Source organism: Oxyura jamaicensis, chromosome 2 (genome assembly GCF_011077185.1).
Source record: "Oxyura jamaicensis isolate SHBP4307 breed ruddy duck chromosome 2, BPBGC_Ojam_1.0, whole genome shotgun sequence".
Taxonomy (NCBI): domain Eukaryota; kingdom Metazoa; phylum Chordata; class Aves; order Anseriformes; family Anatidae; genus Oxyura; species Oxyura jamaicensis.
In genome coordinates, this window is record NC_048894.1 from 4,155,043 (window position 1) to 4,183,032 (window position 27,990).

Consider the following 27,990-nt stretch of genomic DNA (forward strand, 5'->3'; position numbering starts at 1 on the left):
GGCACTTGGAAAATGCTATAGCAAAGGAAATTGTGTTGTGTTGCAGAGCAACATAAAAAGCAGGAATCATGAACATTTCATGTGTTAGCACAACTGATTTTGTTTATTTTTAAACCACCCCAAAATCCAATCATGCTGTATGTACATAGACAATACACGGGATAAGACACCAAAAGTAAACATGAAAGATAAAACACATTCTGTTTCAGTTTGCTGGTGTTTCTTCTTCTTTTTTTTTTTTTTTTTTCATTATACATCTGCTCAATTCACTGAAATGATCCAATCTATATGGATGCCCATGTCAACCTTCTCTCAATTCCCATTTCCATGCTGTCTCTATCAGGAGACACCCATCATATTATGTCTGGGGTGCTTGTCTGAATTGTTAAGTGTGCAGTTTTCATATAGATTTTTCTGGGTCTTGTTTCTTATGCCAAACAGTTTAGTGCAGAACAAGTATATCAGCACCTATCTGCTTGACCTACCTTCTATAGTTAGTATGTAAGACCAGCTACTGCTATGGTTACTCAGGAAATCAAAAGTAGCACACACACAAAAACAAAAACAGAAAATAGTCTTCCACTTTGTTTAGAGTGTTAGTTTTCTTTACATTTCCAGTGTCATTTATTTTGCTAAGCACTTCTGCATTTCCTTCCACTTATCTTCTGCTCTTATTTTCTTACAAAACAGTATACTAAACTTTCTGTATAAAACATTTATATAAACATATATATATATATATAAAAAAAACAAAGGAATGACCCCCAAAATGGACTTGCACACAGGTATGTATTTGTCACTCTTTAGAAAATATACTGTGTGTATATCTATTAATTGTCCCTGAATGTCATAACATTGGCTATTAAAATGGGGTCAGAAAGAAAGGGGCCTTTTTTTTATTATTTTATTTTTATTTTTTATCCTGTTTCTTTTCAAATGTAGAGTTAAATTAGAAAAGACAAGCAAAAGCAGGACAGTCACAGGAACAATCATGTCCTGTTAAGTATCAGGACCATGCTGTTCCTGTTGCCATTTTTACTATTATTTCCAATTTCATTTCTAGTTATTACTTCCCAGGAATTCATATATCAATACATTTTTGGTCATATATTCTCTCTCTTCACAGTGGGCTGGATGCAGGTTCAGAGAGGATGAAACACTGGAAAATGTAAATAGATTTGGGGACTCTGAAAGTTCTTGTTCTGCTCAAAAACATTTCTGGTCCTCTTTCTTGAAGATTATCAATCATTTAGAAAAATATGGTTCATTCTACATAAGTAATAGTTATTTGTGGCTTTTTCTTCCAAAAGATGCTTCTGGAAAACGATTAGAGATTTTTTTATTTTTATTTTTTTTTATAAGCACTGCTGACGTTAAATACCAGCCTTGCGTATCTGTGTAAATACATTTTTTTCCGGTACAAAACCCCTGTTATTGCTACAGATGGCTCTTTGTTCTATGTATTTGTTCTTTCAGCAAACAGACTTATCAATACTACATGATGTGCTGGGAGAACTAGCCGTGCTAAATACACCAGCAAATTTGGCGGTGGTGGGGGAACGGTTAAAATTCAACTTAATTTATGTAACTCATGCACAAGTGTCTAATGAATTCTTGGCCTGTAGAATTTGCAGTTGGAAAACCCCAGGTATGAAAGTGTTATTAAGATTGGGGAAAAAAAATGGAAAACCGTGATGAATTAAAAAACGAACAAATAAACAAAAAACAACAAAGTACTTCTTGCTGGTTTACAAAAAGTCTATAACACTGATAAAATCTTCAGAAACCAATGCGCTCCCCCCTCCCCCCCTCCCCTTTCCCCTTGCCCTTCTTTATTTTGGCTTCATTTCCACCCTGGAGTTCATATCATCTCCTTCCAGATCATACTCTTCTACTTGGCCGCTGGTCCACACCTTCACACGGTCAGTCAGGTCACTGCTTCTGGGTGCCAGGATGAAGTCATAAATGAGGGCAGCACTTGCTCCTCCAATGATTGGGCCAACCCAGAAGATCTGGAACACAGGTCCAAGTCCAGTTAGTACATCAGGTATTAATGCATTTGAAGCTGTTCTGAAAATCTCCTCTGAAGTTTTTATGCTTATTTTCAGTGGACACATGAAAAGTATAGGCTATCACTTGAATTTTTACTTAATTACATAGGCAAGAAACTGGGAATTTCTCACCCTGAATTGGACAACAGACCCAGAGGTGGACACCTGTGACTATGCTGTCAATGTCTGACATTTAAAATTATGTACCTATTGATAAAACATCACTGTTGCTCAAGCTGTCTTTGGCGGGGAGAGGGGGAACAATTTCTAAAAGTAGCAAAGGTATTGGATTCCTTTCTCACAGTAACCTTCAATGATACTTAGGTGGATTCGAAAGTAATACTTATTGAGGACGTATTTAGGGTCTTAATTTGCTACTAACTGCTATTTAGCTAATAATATTCCACATAAAGCAAACGAAGTCTGGAAGGAGAGGTAATAAAAATGTGGATAGGTTGAATTTATTAGAAATAATGCATAGTTTGAGGAATCTATACAGCAAAAGAGATACTGGGTCTGAAAACGTTTTCTTTATTCAGCAATATCAGAGGTTTAATATGAATTACTACCCCTCTTTTATTACTCTCTCTCTCTACAAAGGCAAATAATTTTTCTACACATTTCTGAAAATACTAGCTACTTGTTTAGCAACAGTATTTTAGTCTCCCAATAGAAGTGTTTAAGAGGGAGATAATGACAAAATTTCAACAGTGTCCTCATTTTGTGTGTTTTAATCTTTATATTAAAATGGCTTCCATTTCCAAAATTTCAGAACTATGCTGTGTTAACACAGGACTTCCATGAATTCTTATGCAAATAGCTGCCAAAATGAGTAGAAGAGTTGAAACAAACTAAATTTTAAATATTCAAGAACACGTGTTCATTTAGGGGCTTTATATTAGCCTGCTTTATTCAGTTTTATTGAAATAAGCAAATTTTCATGAAGTTCCTCATTTTAACCACAAGGAATAATCGTAAAATCTATGGTGTTTTCAGTGCACTTATCCATGGAAGTGCATAAGCAAACACTTAACATTAGGCAGATGAACATTTTATTAGGTTTCAAATATTGGATGATTCACTTCAGTTTATAAATCTGTTTAGGAGCCTTCCTAAATTAGGTTTGACTGGATTAAGCAGTAACAATTTGCAAACTCTGTTTAAGCAATATATGCTCAATACAGGATTCAGTACGAGGCTTTAAAGTTTAAAATAAGCTAAATAAATAAATAATGGGAAATAACTAAGTAATATCAGCTGTAATAGTTTGAACATACAAATTCAGCTTGAGGAATTATCAGTCTTAGTGAGGAGTAAATGAGATTTTTTTATTATTATTATTTTTAAATGAAACAACAGTTAACCAACTCAGTTTTAACGATATGGATTCAAATGTTTCTGATATTGAAGACTGTGTATACGCAGAATCTCTTGTGAACTAAACTAATTTCTTCAACTTACCCAGTGATTTTCAAAGTTGTTAGCAATCAGCGCTGAGCCAAAAGATCTGGCTGGGTTAATTCCACATCCGGTGTAATCAATCTAGGAGTTGAAAAGAGAACCAGTGGTGAGGTACTGAGGCACATATGGCATCTTCATTACACAGAAGGCTAAGCAACTGCCTACAGAATGGATCAGATGCACACAAGAGCATCATTCATTCCACCCGCTTTTACTCAGAAAAAAGGAGGAAAGACTGTTTGCCACATCACTGCCCCATCCCAACAGGGAAACAGGTCCTACGGCAGTGACTCCTTCTCACAAGTGTTCAATCTCAGTACTTATAGCCACAGCTGCGTGGCTTAAGGGAGCAGGGCCATGTGTGTTGCAGAAACAGCCTTTGAAGAGGGAGGAGAAGGATGAAAGTACCATGTTGCCGGTCACCTATCTGCCTTCACTGGCCCATCTTGTGGAATATTGCAGGTATCAATGGTGAGAGCTAAAACTTACAGCAAGAAGGTGTCCCAAGGCAACAGAGAGACCAATGGCCAGAGGTGCTGATCCTGAGACATCAGTCCTTCTCCGGTCTGTGGTGGCAAGGACACACAAAACCAGCTGGAGGGTAGCGATGATTTCAATTCCTAGTCCTTGGCCTGCATTGATTCCATCTGAAAGCTGTATGGAGACAAGAAGGAAAACATCAGCTGGTATTCCTATCTGTCTTCAACCAGACATCAAAGTTTCAGGGGATCTGGTGTCTCAATAGGAAACACATGTTACTGTACATGAGGGTAAATGTAGCCAGCTTTTGCTGTTGATATAACAAAGTTGTTGCATCCAGCCAAAGTGAACACTCAGCCACTAGACACAATGAGAACGTAGTTGGTGTACGTGTGAAAGACAAATGAGTCAAAGATTTGCCTTCAGTAGAGCTTACCCGTAAAAATGAACTCTAGTGTCATGACATTTATTCATTGCTTCTAAGAATGAGGATGTTGTGGTCAGGTTAAACATTGCTCAACTTGACTTTGGCAACGATTGCCAAACAAACATGGGCAGGAGGTAGAAGAGACAAATAGGGTAAGAAAGGTGCATAGCTCTGGGTAGCTTGAAGAAGGTACCTATGAGGTACTATCTCTGTTATTTACAAGTGACATTAACCATTTTTTCTCCCACCACTAACTATTTTCTGCTGTTCAGTATGAACTCTTCAGAACAAGGACTTAATGTGGGCAATTCCCTGCAGAATGCAAGCACCACTGGTAGATTTCCTCCTGAATATTAATTTACCTATACTGTGATTCAGTTGCCTGAAAATATGCACCTAATGCCATTTGAAACACCCAGGGAAATGCATGGTGTTCATGTGGGACTAGCAGATGTGACACAGGAGACCAAAGGTATCTAAAATGGCTCAAGAGGCCAGTGTTCAGGCAGCGTATATCTAAACTTGGTTTGGCAATGAGCACAGTCAATGGGGATGAGATGAATAAATTGTTGTTAAGCAGAAGTAATTGCATTGCATGGATTGGATAAAACATGAACTTGGACAGAGGCCAGAGAAACTGAGAATGTGAGTGACTCAGCAGGGGAAGCAAGCTCTGCAAAATTTACACTCAAGGATAGTGCTATCAGTAGGTTATCCCATCTGTCATAGCCTCTGCACAAAAAAAAATTGCAAGGTTATACATAACAAAAAAATGATTACATGTTATTTTGATCTACACAGAGTAATGAAAGTATGGGAAATCATGTTTTATTCTTTTTATGGGTATACAACATAATTTCTTTAAAACTAATCTTTGAATAATCTTAAAACATAAAGATGATTTGCTGAACTCCTTCACTTTCCACCTTTGTTATTCACTTTTCTTGTTTCTTCTGTGTAACAAAGAATAATATAAAATTTCTAACACTGGAAAATACTTCCTCAGTCTTCAGCTAATATAAATCTGTTTAGGTACATAATAAAGAGTGAAAATATATTGATTTTGGCAATCTGAAGCATAAATATTTTTATATCTTCTTATTTAATATGTAGAACTGAATTAGAAGTTTGTCCACATAAAAGGGAATTTTGGTTGAAATTATGGTCTTTTTGTTTCCTTCAGCCTCTATGCAGTAGAAACAAAAATAAATTGATAAAACTTTCAACACAAATAGAACTATGTGTGAGAAATAAAAAAATGTCATAAATGTGTACATATAAACTAGCAGTGAAAATGACATGTTCGAGAAACTGAACACCTGATATGAAACTAAATTAGTATTCCATTACTTCTGCCATCACCCTTTTAAAATAATTACTTTTTTTTGCTGCAAAGACAGTGGAATTTGTGAATCAGCAATCTAGTCTTCAAACACATCATACTGATATAAAAGAATTTGTACTATAGACTCTGGAAATTCCTATCTCACATTTGGGGGGCCGAATGGTCAATATTAAAAGGCAAGTGTGTCTGCAAATGAGTGAGTGATATACAGATTCCCCAAAGTGGATATGAAACTGAGATTTCCTCTATTATAACGCAACCGTTAAACCCCAGAGAGTCTAGATCTGAGATGTGACGTGTTCATGTTAGTATTTGAAAAGACCTTGGCACTTGAAATGATTAAACACTGACCTATCATAAGTCTTTCCCTTTACTCTGAAGGGCTTCAAGAAAAGAAGAAAGACAATAAGAGCAAAATTACACTTTCAAAACCTGTGATAATCCTTATCTTTGAGAGACGGAAATCATAGTCTTCCTTTCCCTGCAGGAAAACACATCCTAAGGTTGACGTGACTTGAGGTCATTCTCCTTGCTAATCAACAGTTATTGATGGGCTGTGTGGAATCAAATAAAACCTGGAAATGTCATAGGAAACCTTTTGCTTTCCTCTAGCATGTAATTTTACGCAGCCTGCCAGGGACATAAGATTACCTTGTGAGAGCAAGAACTCTGGGCCGTGTTCCAAAACACTGCAAACTGAGGCAAGCCTTGGATGTCCTCATTTGCTGTGGTTTGTGGATATGCAGTATTAAAGTATATTATCACAGATGTTGGTTATTTGCCTACTTGTCAGAGCTATAGTGTCTCTAGAGCAGCACCCTGGACCTATCAGGATACAGTAACACATGGAAGGTCATGCATCTTCACCATATTAACCACATCCCAGCATAACATGAGTAGTAGGAAGCTGCATTTCCTGATATTCCCATAACCAAGGAGAGGTGTCAAGTTAAAATGAACATATATATACATATGCATATATTTATATTTATATAGTCCTTGGTCACAGTAGATTTGTAAGGATTACACAGATAAGAGATAGAGGTTGGACTAGGTGATCTTAGAGGTTTCTTAAAACCTAGATGAATCTGTGATTCTGTGATTCTGTGATTGCAGAGACCTGACTATGTGAGTCTATAAAGATACAGAAAAGTAAATATCAGCTACTTTTCTTAACATTTAGTATTGTTCTATTGAGTATATCCTGAATATAAGGTGACCATATCTCTGGTTCTTAAATAGATATAATAATGTCTTAAAACACAAGAGGTAGTGTTGAAGTGAAGGAATCCTTTTCCAGTGACCTATAGCCATACTGCAATGACTTGCTTTGCTGTATTAGTAGGCAGTTTACTGGTGGTCACAACAAGGTAGGTGGGCAGAGTCATGGGCTGTCACTGCTTTTGCCCTTGATATATATGTGGGGAAATCTCTGGCCTCTTCTCACCTTAGGCCAATAACCCTCACATGCTCTGTATTTTGGGTGATGCTCATTAAGGTTGCAGAAAAAAAAATGAGACCAGATTTGTGAGGCTCAAAGACAAATTCAATGCTTTAAGGAACTAAATCTGCTCTAAGTGAATAAAATGAAACGCAGAAGCCCACAGTGATCTCCAACAAAGTTTCCATACCATAGGAGGCAATCCAGTCCTGTACACCTTTGTGTTCACATTAATTCTTCCACTGAAATTCATTTCTAAGTCACTCGATTATTTTGACAAGAGAAGCACCAGAAACTTACCCAATAAGTGGCATTACTGGCAAGATCTGAGAGTTATATCTAGACATAAATATATCTGATCAGCTGAATCACTCTCTTGTTCGCAGTAGCTTGCACTGAGTAATTTTCCTTTGACAGTTATAGCAGCCAGACCACATGCAGAAGCATACATGTAGACGCCCCTAGTGAGGTGTATCCGTTTGTGAGCTGAATCCCACCATTACAATTTTTACCTGCATTCAGTGTGACGTTAAAGTTAGTGGGAAAAAAAATCCAATGGAATTTGCTAAATTTATAGAAATCACACATCATTCAGAAAGCTTCTCTATCCCAAACTGAATCTGGTTGGAAGCTAAGGAAAATACTCAGGGCATACTGAACCCTTCTTTGCTGCATTACTGGAGATAGGGATGAGGCAGCTTTTTCCTATTCAAAGACTAGTTTTATCTGATAATGCAGCTATTGCCCTAGAGCAATCTGATTTGAATGTAGTGCTGACTCTGCTTTGAGCAAGGGGCTGGACTGGAGACCTTCTGAGGTCCCTTCTGTCTTGAGCTATCACATGAGAGACCTCATTTTTTTTGGCCCTGTGGGAAAAATTGGGAAAGGATTGTCTCACCCCTGCTGTGCCTCTGCTGAGTTAATGCACAGAAACAGTTGGTGACATAGGTAGGTAGTGGAGGCACAGCTGGTAGATCAATGACTGTGGAGGCTCTGCACAGATACAGTCCATAATGGTGAGTGAGCCAAGAAAGAGGTAATATTGTGAGGACTATTAGACCTGAGTGCAAAATGTAATGAAAAATCATTATCCAGTTGTGACCATGAGAGTAACTACTTGAGATGAGCACCTGCTTTTCGGTCGGAGGAAATGTGCAGCTTCCATTTCTCTACATCAGACAGTTTTGATTTATTTGTGACTGGAATTGTGGAAGCTTCTTTCTCATAAGTGCCCTTAGCTGCCATGTTTAACTGACTGACTTCCATAGCTTCAGGCAACAATGTGGGCAAACTAATGGTATGTTTACTCTCTGTTTCTTTGTTTTTGCTTTTTTTTTCTTCTTCTTTTATTATTTTTTTTTTCTTTTTCCAACATGTTATTTGTCTGCCTTCAAGAGAAACAGGGACAGGAAATTAAACTGGCCCAAGGTAAACCCAACTGTGTACTTCTCCAGTGGCTTCATATTTTTCTCATTAGAAATAAAATCATATCAAATTCAAACCTGTTTCCCGTTATACGGATAAGACAGTTTGTTATGCAAGATGGTTTCATCATGTGATGCTATGCCTCCCCCACTTCATCCAACAAACTCTTAGCAATGGATTGTATCTTCTAGGGTTGAGCTTATTTTCATATAACAGGGATTATTTTCTCATTATTCCTGAAAAAAGGTAGGCCTCTGGAAATGTACAAATCTATTTTTCAGTAGGAGAATGTCAGTTTTCTCCATCCTTATGAAACACTTCACTGCAAGTCATGCTGGTTAATGCTTTTTTCAAGAGAGAAAAATGAAACCAAAGACTCATAGCTATATCGACATGTATAACAACACAGTTGGCCGGGCTGTCTCTCCTTCGAATATCCTAGCCATGCCCTATGTAAGGCTAGCTTTTGGAGAACCCCAGCAACAGTATGTTTGGGACATAATAATAAGAGTGTTGTGAACCAGTTATGAATTTGCTACCTTCAATAAAAGTGTTTTTAATACTCGTGCTGGGAGAACTATGTTTGTCTGTCCACAAAAAAAAAAAAAAAAAAAAAAAAAAAAAAAAAAAGCATTTTAAATAGCAGCATTGCAGTAAATAATATGTTTATATCAGAGACCTCTTTCCTTGTGTGCTGAACTCAGATAAACAGCCAACAATTTGCACCAGGTCTGATGTTTTCAGCATTCCAAGTTATTGCTTATTTCTGACATGGCAGACTTTCCTCTGCAATATTTTTGGAATTTTCCTCAACCAAATTTGAATCTACTTCCTTGGACATATTTCTTGCTGGCTATTCAAAAAATTAAAATAATAATAATAACATAAAAAAATCTGTCTTCCTATGCTTTCTTCTTGTAGCTCAAATTTTCCCATCTTTGATTTTCCTTATTTTTCTTAATAAGAAAAACCCGTCATGTGAGTTTAAATGGTTCATGCTCTCTTCTTCATCCCTACACTGGAAATATTAATTATGCTTCTTTATACCAAACTAACATTTAAGTGTCTAACTGGGCAGTTATTTAACACGATGTTCTTTAAATGTAATCTCAGAAATTAATCTTCCTACTTCCCTTAAAACTGCCAGTCGTTTTGTCTGACTCTTCTCATTCTTTCAGCTCCAGGCTCCATGACACCCCTTTCTCCTGCTGGAAGGGTATTTCAGAGCTCCATATATATAAACCTTGATTTAACTGACAGTCAAAATGTATTCTGAGACTTTATCTGTTTAACTACAGTTATTATCTTCTCTCTTTGCAATTTAATAGTATTGCTCTGAAATAAATGTTTCTATACTCATTATTTGAGTGTTAGGGATTCAGAGAGTAGAAAAATCATATTTCTTTAATAAGCAGAGTCAGGTAAAGATCTAAAGAGTTTCACTTAAAATTATGCAACAGGAACACTCAGATGAAGCTGCTTATGAAGCAAAGGATTTGCTTTGGATCATATCCTAGATCAACAATAGAAGCATTTATCAAAACCTAAGGACAAAACATATTGTCCCCTGCTAGATTATCCTTCCTATAAATACAGCCTTAAGAGCTCTAGAGGGGGCACATTCAATTCCCAAAGCACAAATAAAATTTTCCATTCTTTGGACAGCAGACACCCTCCAGGAACAAGACTAACCTTCCTCCCACCCTGTCTTCAGGCTGATGAGAAATTAGCCAAGGCTTTGTCTTGCAGCAGCCTGGTATGCCATAAAGAGAAGAGTGATGGTTTCATTTATATTAAATGAGCACATAAAGCTTGCATATGAAGCCAATGGCAGACAGTAAAAGTCAATAGCTGTATAGGACTTCATTTAGCACAGACAGTTGGAGATGAACCACTTGTTTAACTGTCTCATTTGCACTTTTACTTTTTGATGTGACTGTGGGAAAATTTATCTGGGAAATTTTGCTGAGAAGTATACCACTTCTATTCAGAGGATAAGGTGATTTTTTTTTTTTTATCTTAACCCAGCCAAACACAAGTAAGTAGTTTATTTTCACTAATACATTTGAAGCATTTATTTATACCAGTAAGCTATTTATGATCTCCTGTATTGTCAGCCAAGAAGGAGATGGTGTTTCAATAGGGAATTGAGGGCATATCTGAATTTTGAGTTTTATACAATCTACTTTTCAAAGTTGTTACTGGAACAACTATTTAGATTTGCACAAACATCACAGTGTGGTTGTTGGCAGTTGCACCAAAGCAATATTAATTTTATACTTCTAGACAAACACTACATCCAACCTGTGAAATTTTCAAACTTTCCAAGTCTGAGGTAGTGTATACAGTCAGTCTTGTTGCAGAGCATTCAAGACCTGGTATTTCCATGGAGTTAAAATACAGCTCTGGATATATGCACTGGACTTCAGAAATTAGGGGAACAATTCCAGCTCCTTCTCCACCTTGTTCATCAAGTAAGAGTCATATCAAAGGAAGGAATAGGGGCCAAGCTTGACTTTATTCATTCCTCAGTTCAAATACAGTCATCACTAACTTCAAGGGAAGTTTTGTGAATATGTGTAAGAAAACATGTGCCACAGTTCTGCTTTCAAAGCATTCATTGACTTCTCTTGGCACAGAATGTGTCAAGAGCCTGGAAAAGTTTGGTTTTCTGTTGTACCTCTCAGTGGTTCCTGGAGAAGGGATGCACAGGACTCTACCAGGAAAGTACACAAAGGATTTCTTGGCTCCTTTCCTATCCTCAAATGCCAAAAGAGAAACCCCTTGCAGACTTTCCAGCACACATTTTTGCTCTCCTGCTGTTTAAAGAGTTTTCTCCAGGATGCCTGCCAGGCTCTGTATATTTAACAGGTTAATGCTGTGCTTTAACCTCACATATCATTGACATCAGCGGAGTTGCAGCAGTTAAATACCAACACTAGCTTTGGCTCTGAATGCCAGAAAGAGTAGTACTTTCCCATCATGTTGTATATTAATAAACGCACGGAACCACATACTGCTCCTAGCCAGGACAGGAAAACCTCCAGGAGATATTCACTTGCTCCAGGGCATGGCTATTACGTTATTCCAGAGGCACTGAGGAGCACAGCCACAGCCTGATGTCCTGTTGTGGCAGGTACTGTGTCAGCCCACAATGAAAAGGCTGCCATTACCTCTGCATATTTCTAATCAAAAGGCAGCAGAATACAGAAACACAGACACATAATATACAGATAGCTTTCTATTAATGAAGTTATGCATTGGTGTAATAGTTTGGTCTAGTTTCTTTAACCCTGGAACACAGATTTGTTGACGAATAAAGATTTCTTCCACATTTTTAATTATGATATCAGGTAGAGATCTCTCTGTTATTGAATACTGCCTATTAAGCTAGAGGATGACAGATAAGCAAGAATGTACTACTGCTGTAAAGAAAACAGGCAATTTCCTCTTGAGAAAAACAGGAAATTTTTAAAGGCATATTTTTTCTTCCTTTAGTAGTTGTGATCTGGTTTGGTATCCTTGTTTTTAAAAATGTTTCTCTTAAAGGTAGCTATAATACAAACCAGATAGTGACATTTTTTAGGACTAAATAAATGCTATTCTCAGCCCACTCAAAGGTCCAAATTATCTGTTGAAGTATGTGAGCCCTGCTACAAATGACTTATATGTTGCTTTTACCACCACAAATTTGTATTAATCTCATCTGAAAAATCCCTCTATCTATCTATCCATCTATCCATCCAGCTGTCTCTGGTGTGTGAGAGCATGTGCAGAGATAGATGTGCATACTGATACACAAAATATCCAAATATATATATGGCATAATACATAGAGAGCCAGGGAAAGGAAAATAATTTTAACCAGTCAGGAAGGATGGTGGAAAAATGAATTTCCTTCTTTCTCATACTTAATTCTACTTAGTTTGACAGCTACTTAAACATAGAAAAAAAAAAAAAAAGAAAAAAAAAAAGTGCTACAAAAACAAAACAACAAGACAAAACCAGCATGAATTAATTTGAATTACAACACTAACCAATCAACCAAATTAATATTGTTTTATGTCTGATGCAATTCATCATTTTAAAACCCTCTGTGCACACTTTCCATTGATTTCTATCATTTCTATTCCAATAGGACCTTAATTAATGCCTACAGAGTATTTTTCAGACAATCCACAATCATCCTTAGATCCTCCGGACGTGGACCCTGTTCATGGTGTGAAACCCACTTTGAACCACTCTACTTTAGCCCTTTAATAAGATTTAGAGCGATAACCCCTGTTATCGCCAAATGTACTGGAGGATGAGTGATAACCATCAGTTTTAAATCTCAGCCCAGATGTTTCTGCTTTGTCTGGGTGAGCTTGTTAGAAAGCAGCCATGACTACAGCCATTTCTGAGCAGGTGCTTTTCCTGTGTCCCACCTCCCTAGCATGGTGTGATTCACCACAATGCTGGCATGCCATAAAAGACTGCTGCTGCAAGATCGAAATCGAATAATGAGGTATTGTTGTGGTGCTGTTTGTTAAGAACTAAAAATCATGGACTAATCTCATGTACAGGAACCATTTAGAAAATGCAGCCACTTCTGGTCCCATGCTGCAGCTTGATTGTCTAAGTACGCAGATGTCCCAGCGCAGGCCAGTTTGGCAGGAGGACCCTAAATCTAATCAAAAACAGGGAGGTCGGAGGACATTGTCACGGAGAATGAGGCTGACAGTATGGAAACTTGAGGAAGGCACAGGACATAATGTGCATTGTAAAAAGGCATCATAAGGTTTTAATAAGCACAAGAGGTCAGGAACTCAGCTACTGTCTCATCCATCCAGCGGCACCTCTGGAACCACAATTCTCCATACTGACTCAGAGGAAAAGCAGCATCACTTACACAATTGTCCACTCATGCTGTCAAGCTCTCGGTTTATTTTGGATGTTCTAACACCACAACCAGACTTTGCTTAATTTGAGGCTGGAAGAGAGCAGACTCAGAGGGTGTGGGCACAAAGGGAGGGAAATCACAAAGGGAAGCACTGAGTCATCAGCGCCAAGCATGCAAGTCCTGCTCCCATGGTCAGAGGGCCATCGCTGGTTGCCTAGGACCAGATGTGGGGAGTCTGGTGATTCCTCTCATCCATGATACCCCCTGAGGCAACTTTCCAAAGGATGGGAAAGATGTGAAAGACAGGAGGCAGAGACACAATCGTACTGAAAATCCAGTGTTCCAGGAAGAAATGGATTTCCATACTGCTGGAGTGGTATCTATAGCTATTCATCTGTCTTAAAAACTTAATCCAGATCTCTTAATCTGCTGACCACAGATCTCTGGCCCTTCTAGAAAGTTCTTCAGTTGCACAAATAACATTTGTCAGTCTATGAAGTGGTTCTGAAAACAGATTTCTTCTATTTGTTTTTCTTGGTTGTTTTTCTTTTTTCTTTATCTACCCTGAGCAAAACTACCTTCAGGTCTGTTTTTCTTGCCTACAATTTTTAATCCACTTGGAACTTAAAAAAAAAAAAAAATGTTTTATAAGCTGCAAGGCAGAGTTTTTCAAACTGTGACCCATGAAGCTTATGGGGGCACATTTCCTGGCATTTTAATTAGTATACAGAAATACAGAAAGTACTTAAAATTATGAATTTGTAAAGCAAGGTCTTCATTTTAGACAGTGATAATTTTCACACAAAATTAACAACAACAACAACAAAATCAACCCTGAGATAAATAAATTTGCTCAACGTGCTTTTAATAGCCTGATAAAAGTTCTCAAGATAAACATTGCTGAACAGCAAATATTGTGTTACCTTACAGTACAGACATCTCCTCTCACCCGCCTTTCCTGCTTGATCTCTTTGTTGGTCATTAATTGCCCATGATGAATAGTTTCTTCCATTACCCAAACTACAGATCTGTCCTCACTAGACAATAGCCAACTATGTTGGCAGATGAGTGCACTTTGGATCAGATTTTCTCTACTCTTACAGTTTTACCTAATGGAAATTTGTAAAATGTAGTAATACAGTTGCCAAAAACTAAAAAAATAAAAAAAAAAATAAAAGAGATATAAGATGATGTAAGGAAAAATATTCAAACATTTAGAAAAAAAAAAAAAAAAAAAAATTGCATACTTTCAGCTTTTCCAATTCTCAAAGTTTTTACTTTGGCATCCACACCACTACCAAAATATATGGGAAGTTGTGCCTTAACATATTCAATAACCTAAGTACCTCTCTGAATATTGTCCAGAATTTCTTATTTAGAACCAGACAAAGTAACTAAAAAACATTTCCATTGACTTCAGTTATGTTCATGTCAAACCCATCATATGTGACCATTTTGTTTGTCTCTCAGGGTAAAACGAACCCTAATATTGAACATGTTAAAGGATGGTCCTGCTTTGTCCTGATACCTTCTTTCTCTTCAGCATTGTACTTTCCATGTCTGTTTTTGTGCTTCATTTGCTTTCATATCCCTTTTCACCTCTGAGCAGTAAGGCACAGATTCATCATACTTTATTTCAGGTACTTAACAGAGGCTCCCAGGGCTGGAACCTCATCATATCAAATTTTCTCTATAGCCAAGGAAGAGAGCAAAGTTTCTCTATAGAGGAGAGCTGAGTGGATCTAAGAGCTGAAGTACCTTTATTTGTCTCTCCTTCTCTATGAACTGGAAAGGGACTTTAGAAATTGAGCTCATCACTTTGGCCCTTCAGTGCAGGACCTACACCTGGGCAGGATGAATCTAAGTGCAAGCATGCAGTCCCACCCAGCATCAGTGAGGACACTGGATAGCCACTGACTGCACTAAATTGCTCCCACCACGATTTTCCTGTCAGAAACACCTTTTCAAGGCCATGGCACTGTCAGAACAGAGCACCCAGTCATGTATATCCAAGCCCTTTTCCCACCCTTGCCAAAGAAACAACACTCCCTTCCTTTCTATTCTTTTTCTCAGTAGTGAATCTATACCTTCTTTCCTACCAGAAGGACAAGAAGACAAAGCAGCTGGCAGGAATGCCAGCTCTGTCTCTCCCCTCCTTGTCCTCAGGTTAAAAAGCATGACAGGAAAGCCAATCTCTGTGGTTTCTCCCTGTCCTCTGTTTGCTGAAGGAGGCAGCGTGCTGTGGGTGCTGGGCTGCAGTTCCAGGATGCGCCCCATTGTGATCGGCTCTGCACAAGGAGAGGTGTCCTGCCGCTCTCCCCTGCGCTGGGCTCAGACCTGCTGCCCCCTTAGACCCTCACCTCCCCTCCCCAGGCAGTCCCAGCTCATCAGTGGGAAATGAATGAATGTGCTTTCCTCTCCAGTTCTTTCCTACATGGGAAAAGATCAGCTGTTGCACTCCTCATCTCCTGGGAAGTGTCCCCCTGCTCTTTTATCCAGAGCATTTAGAACTGGATGTGAAATAGAAAATAATAATAATAATAATAATAATAATAATAATAATAATAATAAAAGCTTAGCATTTGACAATGACAAGCACTGAGACCAGGGCTTTTCACAATATTTGAGAACCATTTTTTCCATTAATTCACAGAACACAGAAAGTGTTGCTAGATTTGTAAAACAGGCGTGGTGGAGACTTACCGTATGTTTCCTCTTACAGTAAAGTTTATGGTATTGGAAAGGATGAATTTGACTATCTTTCAGAGGTGTTCCTAGAGGAAGGAAAAGGCTTCCACCCTCAAATGTAATTTTTGAGATTCAAGGAATAGTCTCCTAGGCTTACCAAAATCAGTGACTCTGCTGTTTTTCTCTTCTGAGGTGCCCTTGTGCAGGGCTCTGAATTGTGTCTTTGTAATCTGGAGAATTACCAGCAGAAGGCTGGGGTGGTCACCTACACCCACTTTACAAACGGCCAGTTTCAAGGCTTTGGGATGGAGCAAGGAGCCAGCCATCAGCACTCTGTGGCAAGCAAAAGGCAAAGCCCAAATGCAAACGGGACCTCCCATGTTTAATGGCAGCTGGCAGTCAGACCTCTCGAGGAAACCACTTGGGCGGATACCCTGTCCCACGCGGCCCTGCAGTTCCCCCTGCCAGCGGTTGCAGAGGGAAAGATCACGTATCACACACAGCCAGAGCCTTCTGGACTTAATAAAAAGATTCCCTCTTCTTCCCCAAAATGTTTTGGATTAACCCATCAACATTTCTGGACTGATGAAATGATGGGATCCCTGCAGGCACCAGGCTTCAGGAAGGGAGGTTGGCAGACAACCCCCAGAGTGACAAAAGGGTGGATGATACTGGGCTACTCGGGAATGACCTTAATGTCAGCTTTTGATTTCAAAAACTTCACTGCCTCATTTTTGGAAATAACTGTAATGCCACAGAATGGTAAAACATTTTTTTTTTCATCCTTTCTTTCCTTTTTTGCCAAAATGATTTCTGAAGAGATATTGTATTTGGAGCTTTATGTTTCAAATATCCCAGTGAATTCTAAGAGGAATAAAATTTCAAATAAGTTCAAGTTTCAGACTGCAGCTAGGAACATCCTGCAAGAAAGGGGCCACAGAAAAGACATGAAATACTTATTCTTAACAGAATCAGGTGAGATAAGTGACTGGAATGGAATTCCCATTTATAGCACTCTGTGTACTGCTGTGGCTGTAGGACCATCTCACTGACATCCACTGACAATGGGATGATTTACTGTTTAAAGGGGTAACTACCACTTTTGCTCCTGTTATGGTACAATGACAACAGCAAAATGACAACATGTTGAGGAGGAGGAGCTGCAGTCAGGCAATTTTCTGTTCAGCGTGACTGTCAATAGCTGTGAGCAGCTGGATGGGAGAGGGATGAAACCTGCACCCCTATTATATGTGGTTTCCTCTTTTTTTCCAGCCTACACTTGAGAATTCATTTTTTTGTTTTGTTTTGTTTGTTTGTTTCTTCCCCATTTTTGCACAGCTGAAGGAAGAAAACAAAGAAAATGCAGCTGGGATTCTGTATCAGGCAGGATGTGAGCACTTAGCCTAACGCAACAGGTGATGCTCACACCTTTTGTGATAGGGTTTCTCCTGCTACCCATCTCTCTCACTGTTCCCCTGCTGCAGTCATCATCAGATTACACAAACCATTAATTAGGTATTGGAAAAGAACCACATTCATGGAAGTGAAAATAACATTGATATATACATGTTAATCAGCATCATGAGCCAAAGGTGTGTTACCTGAGACTTAGAGAACCAGCAAAAGGACTCAGTCACGCAAGTGCCAGTGATTTCAAAGTTAAATTGGTGTCAAAAGGCACCTTTCATCAACACGGATGTACAAAATTGAACGTAAGCAAAACTGATAATGACCATAATATCCTATAGCTCTGAAAAGGGGGTGTGGAGAAAGGACCATCCCTATTACATCTCTTACAAAATAAAAGGATTAAATAAGTGCTTAAATTGATAGCAGTGAATGCATCTACCATAGATCCACCCTGGCATCAGCCAGGACTGGACCCCCTGCTACAATAAGCGATTGGCTGCCTGAGGTCACCACCACCACACCACCACCACCCACATCCTCAGTAGCTTACAGGTGTTGTACTCACATTTCTACTTGAAAGAAAAAAAAAATAGGGGAAATAAAAAGTTTCTGCTTACCGCATTGAGCCCCAGGAGGTTGTTTGGGAGAGAGGAGGTGACTCCCGACAGAATAGCTGTGGCCACCACTGCCCCCAGGCACTGGGCAATGATGTACATGATTGCCTTGAAGATGCTGATCTGGCAGCTCAGCAGGAGGCCCAGGGTCACAGCTGGGTTCAGGTGGGCACCGCTGATGTGGCCAACGCTTTGTGCCATGGTAGCAATGGATAACCCAAAAGCCAGCGAAACCTTCACGTTGTCCTGAGACCTTGTCGACGTTTTGTTGCCCACCACCGGGAAGCTAAAACCCAGAGCTGAGCCAATGCTGATAAAAATAAAGAGGCTCATGGCAAGGAACTCAGCCACCACTGCCCTCCAGAACATTTTCTTTTTGAATTCACTAGCCATCTTTCCTCTTTCTCTCTTTCCCCTCCTCACTTTTCCTCCTCCTCTCTCCCTTATCCTGCCTGATATTTTCCCTCTGAGGTCTGAAGAGAAAGCTGGAGAAAAAATACAGTCCTTGGATTATTTATAGGGCTTTGGGTGGTCTGTAGGAGGGAAGGGGTGTTGCACAAAAGGAGGAAAGAACATCTACATAGATGCTGACTGCTAGATTGATGTAAGACACTGCACGCTTGCCAAAGTTTTTCTTCCTTTTTTTTTTTTTTTCCCCACTCCCTTAACAGACTTCGATCTCTGCTGCCGTTTTTAAGAGGCTTTTAAAAATCCCTGGAAAAGCCTTTAGGAGCACCTCAGGAATTTTACCCTGACTTGTTTAACTTCTGTATCGTCGTTCAGCACACAGATCGGAGCGAGAGCTTTTGCGGGATTTCTGTCTGAAGCTGGACTGAAAGGAAAAGAAAAGTTATCTGTGCAGGCTGGTAAGTTATTCATGCTCAGCTTCACCGGCGGCTGGTGACATCCGAAAGTAGTAAATAAAGCTGACAACTAAATCTGCACTCTAGAGACGGAAATATCTCTGTTTCATTTGAAAACAGGTAGAAAAAGTCTCTTCTGCTGGTTCTGTGGAGACGTGGGTGCATTTCTTGTGCCAAGCCTGACGGCTGTGCGGACAGACACACTATTGACACAGGCTAACACAAGCTGATCTTAGCTGACTGATGGTAGGGATCACTTCTAATCCCTGTGACCGCTGTGTAAATCCGACATAACACCACTGCACATGGAAACTTTCTATAGATGTGATTTGGATGCTGAGGGACAGATATTTTTGTTTAATTTTTTAATTCACTTCTTTGCCTTTTTTTCTTTCGGACACAGAGGTGTCTCAGGGTTTCTGCAGGCTTGCCCTCCTGCATCTCTTCTGATCAGCAGGAAAGAAGCCAATCTGGGGGCTTCCTACCCCATGCCCTGCAGTCAAATACATCTAACACCGCTCTGCTGAAGGTCAGCTGCACTGGGGAGACTGAGCCATGGGGCTGGACGGACACAGGGACAGAAAGAGAGAGCGAGGGAGAAGGGAAATTACATGCTTGGTTTTGCAGACAAAATGAATCTCCCAGCAGTGCCAGAATGTCCTCCGGAGCAAAAGGTCTAATCGCTTCTGGTTTTATCACAGCGGGACTTGTGTACATGCCTCAGATTAACCCCTGAGTTATCAGACCTCTGCGGGCTTTAGCAGCTGGTGTTACTCCATAAGCCAGAGGTGTTGCTCTGGCTTCAAACTATGCAAAATCTGATCCAAAGTCAGAAGCAAAGTCCCCAGGCACAAGTCCTGAAAGAAGAGCATTTCAAATCAGCCTACCTCTGCCTCCTTTTTTTTTTTTCCACTTTACATCAGTTCACTTGTGTCAAATTCTAAATTGTACTTAAATTAACTCAAGTTTTTTTCACTTGGGCAATAAGTCACTGTGAAGATAAAAACAAATACACACCTGCATGAGTGGTATTCTTTTAATCTTTTTTTTTTTTTTTTTTTTTTCTAAGTATATTCAGCTTTTAAAAGATGATTCAGATACAAAGCTGAAAACTGCTTAAATAAAAATCTGGATGTCTGAAGCCTGTTGTCCCCAAGTTCTTATTCTTTCTAGTCATCAGATGTTTTTGATTTTCCAAATATCCAGTTTTATTTCATTCCATTTTATTGTGCACTTACACAACAGCACTGTACCAGTGGGGGGAAAAATGTGAAGGAATGGGGACAAATTGATTATTAGTTTCACACTTCTAATTACAGAGGAATCGCAATGAGGAACAACGTGACAGACAAATCAAAAATCAAATTTAGCCACAGACAGCGCGTGGTGGAATTTTAATATAAAATAAAGTCAATGCTAGTTGTATTCTGTTCGGCAAAACTTTTTATTTACTGCAGACTGTCTCTGAGACTAGAAGATCATATGTGACCAGGTTCTCTGGTCATAACAACCAGATGCCCAAGACACAGGGCATAAGTCATCTCAGGGGACTAGGGAAAGAAGAGTCTATAAATAGTTCACAAGAGCAAGTACTTTCCATGTGTCCCAAACTGGCACCTGTGGGATGGAGCTGCCCATCCTATTCAGCTGTGTTCACAGGAAATTCCCTCTTTACTCACTTCTTCCTACAATTAGGGTCTGGGTGACCAAACAACCTCTGTACCAGTACTGATAAGACTGATAAGGTGAGAAGGAACCCCTCCAAGGAAAATTACTAGAAGCCAGGAAAATGGGCTGGGGAAGTGTTGCAGCATGCTTGTTTGTTTCCTACAGTCTCCCCTAGGTACCCCTGACTGGCCCATGCCACAGACAGGGTATTAAGTACAGTGAGGTAGCCTTGGAAAGGATGAGGTAGCCTTGGCAAGCACATGAATTCAACGTTCCTCAAGAGCAGCAGATTGACCACCTCCCTTTGGTGTTAGCTAATAGAACTAACTCTATGTTCATCCTGGGACTCTCCATTTGTCTCTTGATAACCACTACCCACCTTTCATATTTTGGAACTAGATACCACCCGAATAATAACACTACCATGCAGACTAAATAAATAAATAAAATGAAATAAATAAAATCAGCTGAAACAAAATAAAGACAGAAACTTTTATAATATATACACAGAAAATGCACATCTGAAAAAATATGGGGAGCCGTTAACCAATCTTACCTTTCTGAGCTCTAATGTGAACAAACTCATGATCATCACCGATGTGTTGATATTAATTGCTTGCACGGTGATTATACCAGCACCCCCACATCTTCCATGAAGAGAGGCAGCAAAGATGAACCACCAAGTGGAGAAACATAAGGAGATATTGGCAAAAGAACAAATATTCTGCACATGAAACAGAGGGAACTGGCAGACATGATGAACAAAATCAACAACATAAACATATTAGGGAAGGAGGAAAGAGAAGATGTAAGTAGAGCAGCAACACATCAGTGGAAGATTTAACCCAAGTGATGACTGCAGCACAAGGGCACCATAATTCCAGGGCAACATCTGTTCAGAAATGTCCTCTGCAACACAGATTTAATTGGTGCCCAAGTCCTTAAGACCCTTTTTCCACCAAATGATCTCCTTTCCTTCTTATTCAGGGTAAAGGCAAATGCCCCAGCACATGGCCAAGGGCTCCGAGGCCTACATACCCAATTTTCATAAACTACCCTGAAACAAACAAACAAAAAAAGGACAAATTCCAGTCTCCCCAGTATTGGACAAGCTGGGTTTTGCGCAGAAAGTTTTTCTAGGCATGACTTAAAGGTTATGTGCCAAATCATGCTTGAAGGTGAAGTTGGGGTTTTTCTGGAATTATGTATCTAGAAATAGAGGGAGATGACTGCCAACCTTATGTAAGTGTTTAGGACAGGCAATGAAGAACATATCTGATGGGAACAAGAGGGAGAAAGTAGCTTTTCAGCTGAGGGCTGATTTTTCACAGATGATTTAAATCAGTGTACTCTCAACATTATTTAGTTACACTAGAGACAGTTGAGTGAAAACTCAAGCTCTCGGGACTGGATATTTAATTGCCAAGATCCCAGGGCCAACTCTTTTTTTTTTTTTGTCTGAAACAAATCAGGTTCTGAAGGTCTGTAGCACAATCCTCATTTAACATTTCAATCAGAAAACAAGTGTACTTGTTGGTTAAGTAGCAGGCTTTGTTCTGTGCTCCCACATGTCAAACTGCTCAGGATCTCTCTACTATTTGAACAAGAAACAAATGTTAGTGACGGCAAATTTGGTCTTGGCTAGCAGGGCTTGTCTGGGAATTTTCCACTTAGGTGAAGGAACAGTCAAAGTTGAAGGGCAGAGGGAACATACGTCGGTCCAGAGGCCAAATGAACAGAGGAACCGGGGGAACTATAGCGAACTATAGTTACTCTTCTCTCAGGAAGGATTTGGTATCCTGTAACTCTGCCAGCCAAGTGCATCACCAGGAAATCAGCAATTGCTAGGACAACTATGTTAGTTTCAGAGACAACGGCAATTCCTACCTTCTGCCCATAGATTTTCACTCATAGATTTTCTGGCACTTCTTTTCAGGCACTTCTGGCTGGAAGGAATATGTTTTCCCATATATTCTGTTCAGTGTTGTCCATACAAAAAAAGTTGGAGTACAGAGGCTGTGTTTCCTATAAGAATGGCACTGACTTAAAAAGATTTACACCAACATTCAGGAGGTGCTTCTTGGAATCCACTGTCTGGTTAGGAGGAGAATCAGTCCTGTTTGCCAATATAAGTGTGAGGTGATATGGGTGCAAAACCATTTGGGAACCTCTCTGCAAGAGAGGTGCCTGAGCACAACTGGCACCTTACAGCATGACTAAGGCAGCCAAGAGTGGTTTTAGGTGTGAGGATTTTAGTCTGAATCCCTCACTTACACTCCTAAATCCAGGAAAGAAGGAATATTCCAGACACATCCCCCTCTTCAGCATTTCTGTCAGCCAGTCTCAGCACCCACTTGCTCCATATGCTGACTGCCGGGAATTCCCCTCCCGGCTTCTCATCTGACTGTTCACTGTACGGTAAACTCTAGGTCTGTAATATCCTCTTACAGAGCTGGACACCTAAATCCCTTTGGGAGGCTGGACCTCAGCTCTCGGAAACCTGTCCGGTAGTTATTTGTGAATTGCCTGGTGTGCCAGGAACCAACACGTTGTGTTATCCTATAATGAGCAAGATTTAAAGGCATAAAGTCCATAGAATTTATTTTCATTTAGGTATTTCATGATTCAGTGAAATCAAAACAGGTTCTAAAGACCTACCAAGTTTTTCATTTTCTTAGGAAAAAAAAAATAAAATAAAAAAATAAAAAAACTATCTGTACATTTCACCATGTTAACCTCATTAACATAACATAATCTTTTGACAGATTTTCTTTAAAAAAATAAAGCTTTATCAATATACGTGAGCATCCTTATTACAGAACTTCCCTGTTTCTGCTCTTTTTTTCCTCTTCTTTCATTTTTTCCCCTCCAAGTCATAAGAGTTAAGAAGAAAAGTTTATCAGTGAGTATATGAAGCGACAAAATCTGTTATAGTATGAATAAATTAATGAAATTCAGAGCAGATGTATAAGCAGACGTAAACCTATTTACATCAATAATGAACTTAGTTCAGACAGATATAGAGAGATGATGGTTGGACAATTGTTTCCTCTTGAAGGAGGTATCTAAGGCATCTGAAGACAAGATCGCTCAGGAATGTCCTTGGAGTGTTTGCTTCAATTTTCATTTAAAGGTGTTCCCTTCTCTGAGAGGAAAAGACCCTCAGTGTCAAATGCAGAGGTGAATGTGTAAGCACAGAAGGCTTTTTCATCACAAGTACAAAACAAACAAAAAAACAAACAACAACAAGAAAAAAAAAAAAAACAGGTGGCATTTGTCTCCCCAAGTTGTAGGTATCTACCATGAAAATGGCTCCAGCTGAGCTGGTGTCCTTCAGCTGCCTCTTGGTGAATGCAGTGTGGGCCTTGTCAGGGTGCAATCACTGATCAGTCTTAAATATCTCTGCTCCATAGGCTCCATTCACACAGCTATTTAGGGTTCCCAGGCTGCCAGCTCCAGAATAAACATTTACTTTTCTCTGGAAACCTCAATTCTATGTCCACGGAAACTGTATAGCTGGATATCATGTTGGTGAAAAGAGTGATACCCTCTTTTGACACTTCTGTGACATGAAATAATAAAGATGACTGTCTTCCAACTGGGACACAGAAGGGAATTTCCCAGACAAGTGCTAAATAAGCCTGCATGAGGAATCAGCTTTTCTTTCACCGTGATTCTCCTGTACCTCATAGCCTCTCCAAAAGAGGAAGCGTTCTGCGTCATGACTCTTTCAAACTGCCTGCAGCGTGCGTAGTGTTAGAGAAAGGGTGCGGCTAAGCTGGCTCTCATCAAGATCTTTTGTGTGGAGGCATCTTCCAAAATAGGCATTTATTCTCCCTGAGCTTATGCTGGGGAGAGAGAGCCACACACACTGCTGCTTAGCAGCAAGCAACTTGCAGCAGCATTAATATCCCAGTGTGCCTTTTAGACTAGCAATGGGTATTAACCAAACAAATGTTATTGCACTTTAGGAGAAAGACATTTTTGCAAAAAAAAAAAAGGGGGTATGAGTCTCTTACCCTAATATAGCATAATATCTTATGTCTTTCTCCAAACAAATCTTGTTATACATGTGCCATTTGAACAGAGGTGTCTTGTGAAACATTTGGTTTCTCTGGCAGTCCTAGAAAATGCCACCACACTGAGGGTTAAATTCCAATTATTATTTTTTCTAAGCAAACATATTTAGCAACAATTGTCCTTTTGAGTTTCCTGTGCCCAGTGCATCACTGGGAGGTTGACCAATTTTCTTTCTTTCTTTTATTTTTTTTTCTTTTGCCCTGCACATTGTGTTACATAAAATGACAAGTCTGCCAGGAATACCGGGCATGACACATCAGTGACTGTACTAATGAAAGCCTTGGTAATTCGCTACAAGCACAGGAGGTGAATAAACCATTGTTATTGCTATAGGAAAGTTTTCAGTATGGATCACAGTTCACTTGTTGATTTTTAATGTGGAGGGAAAAGCAGGTCCAATCTTCTACTCCCATAAGCTGCAAAGCTCCAGTGGAGCAATGCTGATTATTTTGTTGTTTTGCTGTTAGTTTTGAGGCAGGGATTTTTTCATGAGTTTCGTTACCCAGATTTCATCATTCTTCTGTCTTCTGTGATCTGTTTCACCATGGCTCAACTGCTCAGGCTCACAGCTTGTCTTTGGCACAGTCCGAGGTGCTGATTCAACATCAGAGACTTCTTTATAATAGTGAATTTCTTTTAACTGCCAAGTGTTATAGGGCACTGGATGTTGAGATGATATGAAAATAAAAGGGAGACCTTAAGATGAAACTTCTGACCTAATTGCCAAGCAGGAAAAAGCCTTGAGGTGAACTTTGTTAGGGTTATCACACAGCAACAGTCTGTGAAGTGTCAGCCAGATGTGTCAAATCTATAAGAACACATTGCAGTAGCAACGTAGCTCATCATCTTCACACAGGCTGCAGAAATAAAGTGGTAAAATAAAGTATCCATAGGCAGAGCCTTGGTATGCCTTACAGAATGCTGTGTTAGAACATCTTAGTAAAAAGAGAATTTTAAGAATTTAATTAGTGTTTCCTCCATCTCTAATTACAATCCTCCTGACAGCAGTTTGTCTAGGCTGTCTTAAAGACCTTCTTTAAGGATGGTGATTCTTGTCCCCATCCAGATAATCTAGTACAGTGCTCACCATTAGGAAGGTCTCCTAACATCCAAACTTCCCAAGTCTCCCTTGTTCCAATAAAAGCCCTACATGTACACTGGAAAACAATTTATTCTCTTCCTCTAAAAAATGTTTGAGATCTTTGAAGATTATTAGTCCTTTTTTTTTTTTTTTTTTTCCTAGACTGAGCAACTCAGTAGCTTACAATATTTTCTCTCAATAACATTCTCAGTTTTGACAATGAAACATTGATAACTAAATCTCAAGTGTAGTTATCCAATATTTATGCATTTATTGCAGTTTCATAATCCTAGATGGGATTGTCCTCATTTGCTTATGGGGACAGAATACTCAAAGTTCGTCTAACATCTAGAGATGACGCATTTATGAAAACTCACCTATGCACAAGCCTTAAAACAATAGAAAAACCTTAGTGATTGTGAGATTCATATCATTTAACTTCAAAGAGATAACCTTATATTAGTCGTACTTGCTTCCCTTACAGTCAGTGGAAAGAAATAGACTTTTTTTTATGCTTGACTCATCAAACCTCTTTATACAACCACTTTGGGTGCATGACACCAGAGACAATACTGACCATGGCTAGATTTTTACTTCAAAGGGAATTTCAGTACTATGTATGTTGTGACACAAATTATTAGCAAGATGTATCATAATTCTCCTGGAAGAAGAAAAGAGCAGAGTGGCACTGGGAAAGCAGTAAGAAGATCTGCCAACATTGCCTGTTCTAGGTGTAACAACGACATATGTCACAGCTGGGAACTGGTTATGGTCTTGTGGACATGAACTATTACATACTATGTTTTCTGGTGCTTGTATTTCAGCAGGAAGCACTATATTTAGCCTTATGATTAACCAGCACACATACCAGTAAGTCTAATGAACCTCAGGTACTTGATTCTTTTATAGAGCGTGAACCTTTATTGAGCGTGAACCGATGAAGCCCAAATATACAAGCACATGTAGGTAAAGTAACTGATAGCCCTTGGGCTACGATTTGTCCCTTTTTACACTGTGTCTCACACTGTTTGCATTCAGTGCCATTTGCTCTTGCACAGCCATGGCAAGACAGACGTGATCATTTGTTACATATTTGGCACCCTGAAAATCCTTTTGTGATCTGGGTCTGAAATGACTGAAGATGGGTCCATAGAGTGGATTTGGAGGCAATGCAATGAACTCCACCATGAAGAGGTTCTACCTTTCTTTTGCCATATAACAGGGTGACAAAAGTAACTTCTGAAAAGTGTCTTTCTTCTACTAGCTGTAGAGGGACCTCAGGTGATCAGTATGAACTCAGTGCTTAACTTCTGGATAACTTAAATTAAGCGAAATTACAACAAACTCCCTCTCAGTGAGTATCTCAGACTGAGAAACTGCCTAAGTTCAAGCATTTCTTTATTCTCAAGTGAGTGGAGAGGAGTTGTCTCTGGCACAGCCAACACACAGCACAGCTCACACTAATTCTGAGTTCACTGACACAGTGCACTGATGCACTTTTGGTGATAAAACTCTCCTATACAATGTCTTCTCACTCTTTTTTGAAGGTACCAGCTGTCTCCATTTCTGAATAGGCAGGAAGAATAACATTGGGTATTTGTGCACCTTTGAAGGCACAATATATAGTTTCATCCCTATGTCTATATGGATACCATAACTGGCCTTAAACACTGTCCAGCCTTTGGCTGAGTAGTCTTTACTTTGTCTTCTTTGGGATCACCAACATTTTGTAATGTAGCCATTTGCTTGAGTACCCTTCCCTTTCTCTTTCACCTTTTGTCTATTCTTTTTTCTTCCTCATTTTTATCAAACAGATACTCTGTCTTTCTTTCCAGGTTTGAAAATCCTGTTCATTTGAAGCTAGACTCATATGCCAAGAGTGAGAGTTACCTTTCGGTATCACATGTTTTATCTCTAAATGAGAACACGATGACACCAGCAAAGCCATCAGCATTGAAGCCAAATAATTAGAAGTGAAATAAATATTGTGAGTAACCTTCAGCTCTATCACTACATGATAATGATCACTGCAAATATCTAACCATCATTACAACTTGGGATCCCACCTAAATGTA

General features: G+C 39.4%; 1 protein-coding gene and 1 long non-coding RNA gene across 3 annotated transcripts; one reads left to right on the forward strand and one right to left on the reverse strand.

The window, feature by feature from the left end:
- Positions 1 to 82: 82 nt before the first annotated feature.
- Positions 83 to 18,716, reverse strand: AQP1 (aquaporin 1 (Colton blood group)). Its single transcript, XM_035318104.1, has 4 exons — positions 18,227 to 18,716; positions 4,002 to 4,166; positions 3,513 to 3,593; positions 83 to 2,012 (listed from the first exon to the last, which is right to left on the reverse strand). The coding sequence occupies exons 1-4, from the start codon at positions 18,614 to 18,616 to the stop codon at positions 1,833 to 1,835; spliced, it is 816 nt and encodes a 271-aa protein (XP_035173995.1). The 5' UTR covers positions 18,617 to 18,716; the 3' UTR covers positions 83 to 1,832.
- LOC118162127 lies at positions 16,706 to 27,990 on the forward strand. 2 transcript variants are annotated; one of them, XR_004748304.1, is made up of 4 exons: positions 16,706 to 16,829; positions 18,895 to 19,089; positions 22,691 to 22,893; positions 27,751 to 27,990. It is a non-coding gene; the product is annotated as an uncharacterized LOC118162127 (long non-coding RNA). The 2 variants fall into 2 exon arrangements; XR_004748305.1 differs by lacking the exons at positions 22,691 to 22,893; positions 27,751 to 27,990 and adding an exon at positions 19,207 to 19,333.

What these genes read in the sequence shown, in the direction of transcription:
- AQP1 (XM_035318104.1), bottom strand. Translation starts at nt 18,616, where the DNA reads ATGGCTAGTGAATTCAAAAAGAAAATGTTCTGGAGGGCAGTGGTGGCT. An exon ending in ACCTCCTGGGGCTCAATGCG is followed by an intron (nt 4,167 to 18,226) that starts GTAAGCAGAAAC and finishes GTCTCCATACAG; the next exon opens with CTTTCAGATGGAATCAATGC. An exon ending in ACAACTTTGAAAATCACTGG is followed by an intron (nt 2,013 to 3,512) that starts GTAAGTTGAAGA and finishes CCTGTGTTCCAG; the next exon opens with ATCTTCTGGGTTGGCCCAAT.